Here is an 11,166-nt window from a genome sequence, read left to right as displayed (position 1 = left end):
GAAAGAAAGAAAGAAAGAAAGAAAGAAAAAGAAAGAAAGAAGGAAGAAAAAGAAAGAAAGAAAGAGAAAAAAAATGGCTCTGCTTCAAATAAGTCAGATGCTGAGCAAAGGATGACAATGCCCATCACAACACAAGGTGCGCCCTCCCTGGAGCACCCTATCTGCTCACCCAGAACCTCTAACACCAGTGTCAACAGTTGGATCACAGCTCACGTGCCACAGGCCTTCCTTCTCTCTTGCTCATACAACGTCTCATTTTGGCAATGAGGAGCCCAAGGCTTGGAGAGGGGAAGCAGTGCCAGGCCCACTCTGCTGGTGAGCATCAGACTCAAGGCCAGGGGCTGAAGGTGCAAGACCCTTGGTTCAGATCCCACCTCTGCCACTCACCAGCTGTGTGATCTTGGGCAAGGCATGCAACCTCTCTGTGCCTTGTTTTTCCATCTGTAAAGGGGATGATGATCGCTGCATCTCCAAGGGTTGTTGTGAGGGTTACATGAGCCAGCAACAAAATGTGCTCTGAGCTGGTGCCAGCACCTGGCGAACACCCTAGAAGCACCGGCTCATGTTTCCGTGGCTGTCCTTGTCAGGCTCCTGAGCCCATGGCCCAGCCCAGCCTACCCAAGAACCCAGCCACAGTGGAAAAGTCTGAGCACACAGCCCTCCTCCTGAAAACCTCTCACCAACCCCCTCAGGGCACAGCCCAAACTCCTCCGCAGCTCCCCAGGCGGGGAGTGACTGGTACCAGGTGGCAGCCATCCTGCCGCCCCCTCCCCACCCTCTCTCTGCCTCACTTCTCTTGCCATGGGGAGGGCTTCACGTGCTGTCCCCTCTGCCTGGAACACTGTTCCCCAGCTCATCATCTTTCTGGGTGCTTCTGGTTTCAGTTTAGACATCACCTCCTCCAAGAAGTCTTCCTGGGATTAGCCTTCTCTGGGCACCCACAGCCCCTGAGGATGCAACTTCCAGCCACTCGGTGCCCTGTGCATGCTCATTGCCTGCCCTCTGTTCTCTCTGCCCGAGCTCGTGAGCAACACAAAGGCTGATGCTGTGTCTCACCTGCCCTGTGTCCCCAGCACAGGGCCTGGCACACGAGCACCTGGTGACCCTGTGTTGAAGGAATGAAAGACGGAAGAAATGAACGAAGGCTAAGAGCACCCCAAGCCTGAGAGGATCTCAACCCTGAGACAGCACAGCGCCCCCCAGGCCAGACCCTCCTATCTATGCCTACTCCAGTCAGAGCCTGGCCCGCCTTGGGGGCTCCTCGGCTGCCCCAGCCAGCCCTGGCCCAGCCTGGCCCATTCAGCTCAGACCAGCACATTCTCGATTCTCTGCACTTCCCTAGAACTCCAGCACCTGCCTCTCTCGCCGTGGCCTCGGCAAACACCCAGAGCCTGATCTGTCCCAGCTCTGTGTGCCAAGGAGCTGTGCCCACAGCTTCCAAGCAAGTCCCAGTGCCAGGAACTCCAATATGGAACGGAGACATCCCGGAAGACACAGCTGAGGCCATGCACTGGCCACCAAGGAATTTGGACTCCACATCTGCAGCAAGTGGATGATCACCCCTCTCCCCCCATTTACTAAGCAATCACTGTGGGCCCAACCCTGTGCTAACAGGCCTGATTTCACTGAATCCTCACAGCAACCCAAGGAGGGGAGTAGTACAGTCAGCCTCACTTTACAGATGGGAAACTGAGAAACTGAGGACCCATGACATGACCAAGGCACATAGGTGGGGACAGAGACGAGACTGGAATTCAGGTCTCATCCCGAGCTGAACCAAACTGTCTGCGGTGGGCCTCCAAGCTGGTCCTAGAGATCCCCACCTCCTGGTGTTCACACCCGTGGGTAGCCCCCACCTCCTGGTGTTCACACCCATGGGTAGCCCCCGCCTCCTGGTGTTCACATCCATGGATAGCCCCTCCCACACACACTGCACCAGGGTTGCTCTGTGGGACCAAGAGAATAGGGCAGAAGGGATGGCTTGTTACTTCCAAGACTGTGGCTTCCCTCTGAGATTCTCTCTCTCTCTCCCTTTCTCTGGGAGCCTCTTGCCAACAGCCCCATGAGTGAGCCTAGAGTGGATCCCCTAGGCCCAGGCAAACCTTGAGATGACTGCGGCCCTAGCCAAGATATTGATTTCAATCTCAGGATGGACCCTGAGCCAGAATCACCCAGCCAAGCCACTTTCAGATTCTTGATCCTCAGACTGTGAAATAAATACTTACTGTCTAAGGCACACAATTTGGGGGCTATTTGTTACCCAGCAAGAGCTGATGTGTGCACTGCCTCACCTGGACTTCCCCTGTCCCCACAGGCTCAGGATCCACATGATGCCATCTACACTGGCCACCCGTGTGGGAGAGCTTCCCCTCCCTACTCAGAAGCAGGCAGAGGGCTGGGACAGGGGAACGGGCAGGGGAGGGGGAGACAAGGTATACACTCACGTCCAACCGCCAGCTGGATTTCTGCAGAGGCGTCACCCAGCTCATTGACAGCCCGGCAGGTGTAGGTGCCAGCATCCCTCTCCTGAGCCGCCGGGATCCGCAGCTTCCCAGAGCTGGAGCCCTCAGGGGCCAGGATCATTTCAAGACCCTCTGGACCAAAGAGGAAAAAGCATCAGGCCAGTGTCCCTGGTACCATGGAGGCCAGGGTGGGAGGTGGGAGTCTGACCCTTGGCTCCTGCAGTTCCACAAGGCTGGGGCCTGGGGGACGGTGGGCGGAAGCAGGTTTAAGCCCCAAGGTCAGGACCCCTGGGTCCAGTCCTACAGGGGGTTTGGGCCTTCCCTCTGTTGAACAGGGTTGGGGCTAAGCCAGGCCCTGCATGACAGGCTCATCACCCAAGAACTCCATGTCTGGACCTCCCCACTGGTGTCCACTTCTCCACCCCAGGTCCAGGCTGAGATCTGGGTCAGCTCTGGGAGGGCTCTGGGGAGCCCTGAGCCCGCCGTCATTTTTCTTTTTTTTTTTTTCTTTTTCTTTTTGAGACAGAGTCTTCCTCTGTTGCCTAGGCTGGAGTGCTGTGGCATGATCTCGGCTCACTGCAACCTCCACCTCCCGGGTTCAAGCGATTATCCTACTTCAGCCTACCAAGTATCTGGGATTATAGGCACACACCACCACACTCAGCTGTTCTTTACATTTTTGGTAGAGACAGGGTTTCACCATGTTGGCCAGGCTGGTCTCGAACTCCTGACCTCAGGTGATCCACCCACCTTGGGCTCCCAAAGTGCTGGGATTACAGGTGTGAGTCACTGTGCCTGGCCCCTCCCTCATTTTTCTTGCCTGACTTCCCTCCGCCCCTGAGGCCTGATGGACACACCTGATTCTAACCACCCTTTCACATTTAATTTTTATTTTATTTATTGTAGTTAAATATGCATAACATAAGATTGACGATCTGAACCATTTTTAGGTGTGCAGCCAGCTCAGTGGCATCCAGTACATTCACACTGTTGCGTGGCCATCACTGGCCTCCACAGAACTGTTTGCATCTCCCCATATAGAAACTCCATACCTATTCAACACTAACTCCCTGTGTTCTCCTCTCCCCAGTCCCTGGCGAACACCACTCCATCTTTTCGTCTCTATGAATTTGACGTCTCTAGGTAACTCACATAAGTGGAGAGTATTTGTCTTTTTGTGTCTGGCTTCACCTAGAATAGCGTCCACCTAGCAGGACATCCATGTAGCACATGTCAGAATCTCCTTCCTTCTGAAGATGGAAGAATATTTCATGGTAAGGCCGCCTTTTAAAGCGGGGCTCTAGGGCTGGGTTGATGGGGTTTTTGGCCAGAATATGCAGTGAGGAAGGAGTCCAAAAGCCTGTGCCACCCACTTGCTGGTGACCCTAAAAAAAAAGGCTCAACTCTGAGCTAATATCACCTGCCCTGCCTTTCTTAGAGTCAGGGTGAGGCTCTGACGAGGTTCCAGGCAGCTGCTGCAAGGAATGGGAAGGGACAGTATTGCTGACCTCGGTTGATCCTTGAGAGGGAGGCCAGCTCCCAGAAAGACCTAGTGCGACCCCAGCACCCGTCCGTCAAACTCCAGCCTGGCAGCAGGCACCGTGAAAACGCTCAGCCCATGACCTCAGGGCCTCAGGACAACTCTGTCATTATTACTGTCGTTTTCAGATAATCACATTATCGTCGGCAGTATCACTAAGAATGCCGAGCACCAGCACATGTGCCAGGCTTGTTCTAAAACCTTTGCACATATGGCCAGGCACAGTGGCTCACGCCTGCCATCCCAGCACTTTGGGAAGCCGAGGTGAGTGGGTCACCTGAGGTCAGGAGTTCCAAACCAGCCTGTCCAATATGGTAAAACCCCATCTCTACTAAAAATACAAAAATTAGCCAGGCCTGGTGGTACACGCCTGTAATTCCAGCTATTCCAGAGGCTGAGGCACGAGAATCCCTCGAACCCAGGAGGTGGAGGCTGCAGTGAGCTGAGATTACACCACTGCACACCAGCCTGGGTGACAAAGTGAGACTCTGTCTCAAAAAAATCAATCAATAAATAAAACAAAAACATAAAAAATAAAACCATATGTGCATATGAACTCATTTAATCCTCACGCAACCAATCCATCTTTGATTTTCCAGATGAGGAAACTGAGGCTCAGAGGTGCCAAGTCACGTGCCCAGGGTCACCCAGGGAAGCCAGAAATCAAATCTGGGCCTGGCTCAGTGCTGCTCTGAATACCTACATCAGCTGTGTCAACGCAGGCTGGGGGTGAGGGTGGGGAAGCTGGAACCCACCAGCTCTGACACTGGCTGGGGGTCGGGGCGGTGGGGAGCGGAACCTGCCAGCTCTCTCCAGACTCCTCATTCAGGACACCCCCACCTCCCCCCAACCCCCTGCTTTCTGGAAAGCTGTTCCTTCAGGGCCCCTCCCCACCAACACACCTCGATACCAGATGACTCGGGGCGGGGGGACTCCAGACGCCTCACACACCAGCACAGCCTCCTCCCCAACGGCCACCAGCACCACGGCGTTTACAGCAGAGATCGACGGTGGGTCTGTGTGGGGAAGAGATGCAGAATTTGGGACCAATCCTCGAAGGTCATAAAGAAAGCCTTCCACAGCTTCAGGGAGCCCTCTCCCTCATCCCAACTCTTGCCACACCGGCCTGCTTGCCGCCCCTGGAGCACCCCAGGTTCAATGCCCCCTCTTGGTCCCTCCACCTGCGACCCTGTTCCCATAGTGACCCTAAGGCAAGGGTCACTGCTTCAGAGAGGTCATGACCGAGTCCTGGGCATGACAGCCACTTCTCTCTCGCCCCTAGCACACGTCCCTCCCTCGCACCAGGAGGCTCCCAGTTCTTTGCAGCGCCTTCAGCATCGAGAAGCATCCCATTGGCCTGTGTGTGCCTTCTCCTTAGAATATAAGCTCCACCCAGACAGGGACCATGTGTTCACTGCTACGCCCCCGGTGCGTGACAGGTAAATGCTCCATAAATACTGATGGACGGGAGGGAGGGAGGAGGGAGGAGGGAGGGAAGGAGGCCCCTCTCCTGCGATGTGATGCTCATGGCCCGGGTACCTGTGTAGTAGAGGGTGACCGTCTCCTGGTCAGTGCCAACCTCATTAGTCGCCTGGCAGCTGTAATTCCCAGCATCCTCTGGGGCTACCCCCTGAATAATCAGGGTTCCCTGTGCGTCCACATGGATTCTAGAATCATGCCATAGAAACACATCGGGTCATACAAGGGGTTGCTCCACAGTCATCATTAATAACAAATTCACTAACAATGCCACTAGCGATGACCATTCTGTACTGATGGCTTGCTCTAGGCCTGTGCTAAGCACTTTATGTAAATTTAATTCTCGAGGCTCAGAGAGGTAAGATGACTTGCCCAAGGTCACACAGCCTGAATGGTGGGGGCAGGATTCGGGCACAGGTCCGCACAGCCTGAATGGTGGGGGTGGGACTCGGGCGCAGGCCCGCACAGCCTGAATGGTGGGGGCGGGACTCGGGCGCAGGTCCGCACAGCCTGAGCTCCTGAGCACTGAGCCCACACGGTGGCATTCTCATGTTTCCAAAGTGATCTCACTCTGGAGTCTCAAATGATCCCAGGAGCAAGAAAGGCAAATTCTACTCCCCCATTTACAGGTAGGAAGGCCAAGGCCCAGAGAGGTCCCCTGGGAGTCCTGTCCACCTGCTGCGAGTCCCTGAGATTTGTGTCCTGGGCCCCTCACCTGCTGTCCTCTTGTAGGGCTTGGCCCTCACGGCTCCAGAAGATGTGGGGTGTGGGGTACCCAGAGGCTGAGCAGCTGACCTTCACCTCCACACCTTGGGAGAAGTGCTGGGAGCTGGTGTGGATGCTGACCTGTGGGGCCTCTGTGACTCAAAAAGTGGATAGGTGAGGATGAGCCCATCAGAGCAGCCGTGCCATCCCAGGCACCCCGCCCCAGACTCTTCCCCTCCCACCCTCACAGATGGGCAAGACAGAGAAAGCAGAACCCAGAGGGCTTCAATCCCCCGGGGGTGGCTTCTCTGGGAACTGGGTAGACCAGGTGGCCACTGAGCACATCCCCAGGCCACATGGCAGCTGATTTTCCAACAATCCCAGCCTGGAGCCCTGTGCTCCTGGAACATCCACTCCAGGCTGAGCGCTCTGGGGAACCTTAGGGAGATGTCAGGCAGCTGCCAGGGCTGGGGACGGTTCCTGTCTCCAGTGACCTTGAGGTTGACCCCAAGGCCTGCCCTACTACTGGCCTCAAGCTTAGGTTCTAACCTGGCCTTCTGGAATCTAAGAACAACAGGCTGGTCAGACTCAAACAGAGCTCACAGGCCCGCGCATCTAGAAACAGCAACCACAGCCCTCCCACACTGGCGGCAGACACAGCTGGTGGATACCCTCCTTCCTGCAGAGCCTAGACACAGCCTCAGAATCCTGCCCAACACACTCCAGCAGCCACTCAAGAGCCGCTGGCACAAGAGAGAATGCTTGTTCAACATGCTTGTTTTTACACTTGGGGAGGAGGCTCTGTCTAGATTCTGGGATCTTAAAACTCCCAGATGGGTGCTCTTGGCACTGCCTCCTCCACCCCCATCTAGTCAGTGCTGCCCGATCTCTGCCAAATACATCTGACCTCTGAGCTTCCGCAAGGTTCCAGTATTCAGTCCCTGCCCTACATATTGGGCAGGGTGCAGTGGGGAGTGGGGAACAATGGAGGGGCTCGATGGCACGGAAAAAGGACAAGACACAGCGTAGAAATTTAAGTTAGATATAAGGAGGAACTTCCCAGCAGTGAGAGCCATTAGACTTTGGCTAGGAGGCTACAGAATTCTCTCTCCCTGAAAGTTCAAAAAACATTGAAAGGGCTGCTATTGCCTGCCAGAGACAACGTCTGAGCAGAGGGAAGGACTCACGGCTTCTGGGGTAAACACTAGGTCGCGTGTTGAACTAGGGGAACAGCAGCAGCAGAATGAGCCTCACCTCGCACCAGGAGCCAGACGGATGCCCTTGTGACCCCATTGGCGTTGCTGGCCACACACTGGTACCTCCCGCCATCTGTGGGGATGATGCCACTGATCTCCAGGGACAGGTCAGCCAGCTGGGCAACTCGGCCTGTCGAGGCCGGCAGGACTCGCCAGTCCCGGACCCACGTCAGGTTGTAGGGGGCTTCGCCTAGGACCCGGCAGGATAGGACAGCAGTCTCCCCTGGGGACACGGTCACGTTGGGAGCAGGGACCAGCTGCGGCGGGGGGTCTGCAGGGACATGAGCACAGGAGGAACCAAGGGGCTGAAGCAAGGGAGGGGGTCATCTTGCAAGCCCTGGTGCTGCCCAGACCTGGGACCCTACCCTAACCCCACCCTGAGGTACAGGTCCACCTGAACCAGATCGTTCAGGACATGTCAGCCAGCCGCATGGGTGACCAGCATCTGCTCACCATCAGGCATCACCCCCGTGGGAGGTCACTTCTCCCACCACCATTATACACCCGCCAGGGGCTGCACGGTACACGCTTGCTCTCCAAATAACAGCCAGGGCAACGTGCAACAAGCCGGACACCCATCTTCATGCCTCCAAGCCGAAGATGCCACGCTGAGGAATAAAGCCTTGGAAGTCTCCAGCCAGAGGAAGAGAGTAACGTGTTCAAAACAATTCTCTGTACCAACAGCAAGACCATTTATAGCAGCCAAATATGCCCCCAAGGAGGAAAGCGCTAAGCAAACTGCTATCTGGATAGCAAAAAGCCACAAGAAGTGGCAAGATCCGAGACTGCTGAACATAGAAAAAAAAACTAAAAGGAAGTAAATCAAATGGCAGAATGGAGGGATTACAAGTTATTTTGATCTTCTCTTGGGTTGTTTATATGTTTCCAGCCTTCCTACAAAGAGCATGTGTAGTTTCTGGCTATGTAGAGTGGCTGATCTTTCCACGCTTACGGGTTCCTTTTTTTCTCTACAAAGCAGCTTGCGTTCGTAATTTTTTAAATAAAGCCAATTTCATTTGGAGACGGTCTGTGGTGTTTCCAACCTCCCCAGCTCGATGGCGCCATCCTGGCCGGGACTTGGAGGCACGAAGGTTGTCCCGACCACGAGATGGATGGCGGCCCCTGAAAGCCGAGCCCCAAGAAGTCAGAGTTGGGATCAAAGCTGGACAGGGCAGGAAGACCCAAGCCGGGTCCTCAGCCTTCCTCCAGCGGAGACCCACAGGCCATTCCTGGGTGAGACAGCCCCAAATGAGGGGCAGCATGCTGGTGGCAGCCTGGGCAGCCAGACCCGGGATGACGAACGGTCCCAGCAGCTGGCTGGAGACTCGCCGGGAGGAAATCCTAGAGGGAAGAACCCAAGAAGAGGGTAAGGAAGGGGTACATGGAGGGACCCCAAGGGACTGACCTGTGACAACAATCTGGGCCTTTGCTCGCCCGGTCCCCGCCCTGCTGATGGCTGTGCACTCATACGTGCCCTCCTCAGCCTTGGAGGCCCGCGGGATCTCCCAGCTGCTGTTTCCCGACTCCCTGCAAACAGGGAACAGTAGGAGACGCACAATCACACTGACCCCTGGTCAGGGTCCCCCCGGTCTCATCTGCCCCTCAGGGACTTCAGTCCCCTGAATCCTGCCCAAAGGGGAGACCCCAATTCCTCTGTGAGATGCGGTAAGAAAACGTACACAGCCAAGTACATGGAAATTCCATGACACACTGTGTGACTTGGAATCAGGCCCTTCCTCTCTCTGAGTCCTGGGCTCCCATCCTTCCTGCCCTGACGCATGGGTTGAGTTTCCCAGGAGCTGAGGAAGGCCCCCGGCTCCTTCACCAGCTGACGGCCCAGCAGTGGTGGGAGTCTCAGGGACAAACTCTTCTCCATCCCCGGCTGCACTGGAAGTCCCAGGCTGGGCTGCCCAAGAGGACAGTGACAGAGACCAAGGTCTCTCTCTCCTGCCACCCACTCCCCTGAGATCCCTCCAGGGCCTCAGCAGCCACGAGCCCTGTGGCTGGGGACAATCAGCTGCCGTGGGCCACTCACTGAAAGTGCCTCTCTTCGCCCAGCCTGGCTTCACCTCGCCGCAGCTGCAGCCGGAAGGGAAGGGCGCTGTGCACCGAGCAGGAGACCAGCAGGGGCTGGTGCAGGTAGCCATGGATCCTGGGGGCCATGCTGACAAGGGGAGCGCCTGTAGGTGGGGACCAGGACTCAGAATGTCTCCCCACCGCCCCCTTGCCACACCCAGTGACACAGAGACCTGTAGGGATGCACCAGCAGCCAGGAGGCCAGGATTCAACCCCTGGCTCCACTATTTGGTGGTCACCTCTCTAAGCTCAGTTTTCACCTCTGCAAAATGGGGTGATCATGGTACCATCTTCATTGTGTTGTCCTGAGGAGCTGGTGAGAAGTGGTGCATGGAGAACTCGGCACAACGCGTGTGGCATCACCAGCTCCCCTAGGCACAGCTCCTGGGGCTTTTGTGGTTTATTAGACTATTCAGTTTAAGGTTGGCCAGCCTGGACCAGGCCCTTCCACTGCACCATCTCAACTGTATGAAATCTGATGAAATGCTACCAACTAGGATTAGGCTCCCCAGGGTATGGGTGGGTTTGTGTAATTGCTTCTCTGCCTAGAACATCAGTTTTACCCCAAATTGTTAGAAAGAAGCCTTTTCATTTAAAAATGAGCCCACCAGTCCAGGCGCGGTGGCTCACGCCTGTAATCCCTGCACTTTGGGAGGAGGAGGTGGGCAGATCACGAGGTCAGGAGTTCAAGACCAGCCTGGCCAACATGGTGAAACCCTGTCTCTACTAAAAATACAAAACTTAGCTGGGCATGGTGGCGCCTTCCTGTAATCCCAGCTACTCAGAAGGCTGAGGCAGGAGAATTGCTTGAACTGGGATCCGGGAGGCAGAGGTTGCAGTGAGCCAAGATCACACCACTGCACTCCAGCCTGGGCTACAGAGCGAGACTCCATCTCAAAAAAAAAGCACAGCTAGAGGATGGGTATAAATGCAAAATTCACACACATTTTTGAGATAAAACCAGAGACTTCAATAAAATCTCATAGCTTGTAATGAGCCCCATGGGACCCCTCCCTGGCCTGAGCCTGGTCTTGGAGTGACACAGTGTCTTCCCTTGGCTATTGGAATTACTTCAATGGAGAAGTCTGAGAAACTGCCCCGCAGGGTCAGCCATGGCCCATCAGAGCTGGGTGCCCCCTGGCAGGGGCTCAACCTTTGTGTCACCGTCTCCCACTCCCCGCCAGCAGAGAAGCCCAGCAGAGATGCTCCAGGAGTGAGACAATGCACTAGACCTCCTCGGAGCCCAGGCTGGGGATGGGAAGGCGGCGGTGACATCATGCTCCAGGCTCCCTGCCACATCTGTCCCGGGGGGGGAGGGGTGTCCGACCATCCAGCCACGTCCTCGGCTGTGTGCAAAGCAGTCGCCGCTCACCCACACATCCTGGGAGCCTCTGCCAAGCCAGTTTGGGGTCCCCATTTCCATGAGCTAAATGGGACCGCAGGCCCACCCTCATCTCTCCAAACCCAGAGCCACCTGCTACAAGGCGAAATCCCAGCCTCCCAGACCTGGAGGGTGGGGAAGGAAGCAAAAATCCAAACCAGTTCCCTCCCCCAACTTTAATCTAGAGCTGAGATAGAGAACAAAAGCCAGAGCTAAACTCCAAACTCTTGGATCCATCTGAAAAACAGGGGAAAGAAAACAGAGGCT

The 11,166-nt window shown here is 55.7% G+C and overlaps 1 protein-coding gene across 5 annotated transcripts in view; it reads right to left on the bottom strand.

Annotated features, from left to right (window-relative positions):
* Window positions 1–11,166, bottom strand: part of HMCN2 (hemicentin 2) — a 173,543-nt gene that overhangs the window by 125,255 nt on the left and 37,122 nt on the right. For all 5 annotated transcript variants that reach the window (XM_032165420.2, XM_058445320.1, XM_032165423.2 and 2 more), the window contains exons 9-15: window positions 9,478–9,622; window positions 8,848–8,969; window positions 7,441–7,713; window positions 6,197–6,338; window positions 5,542–5,669; window positions 4,905–5,018; window positions 2,445–2,594 (exon numbers count right to left, since the gene is read on the bottom strand). In XM_032165420.2, coding sequence (XP_032021311.1) covers window positions 2,445–2,594; window positions 4,905–5,018; window positions 5,542–5,669; window positions 6,197–6,338; window positions 7,441–7,713; window positions 8,848–8,969; window positions 9,478–9,622 — 1,074 coding nt within the window. The remainder of the gene's footprint in view (window positions 1–2,444; window positions 2,595–4,904; window positions 5,019–5,541; window positions 5,670–6,196; window positions 6,339–7,440; window positions 7,714–8,847; window positions 8,970–9,477; window positions 9,623–11,166) is intronic.

The sequence above is a fragment of the Hylobates moloch genome, unplaced genomic scaffold (genome assembly GCF_009828535.3).
Source record: "Hylobates moloch isolate HMO894 unplaced genomic scaffold, HMol_V3 SCAFFOLD_10, whole genome shotgun sequence".
NCBI lineage: Eukaryota > Metazoa > Chordata > Mammalia > Primates > Hylobatidae > Hylobates > Hylobates moloch.
The sequence above is the reverse complement of the archived record's forward strand: the minus strand, read 5'-3'. Positions and strand labels throughout refer to the sequence as shown.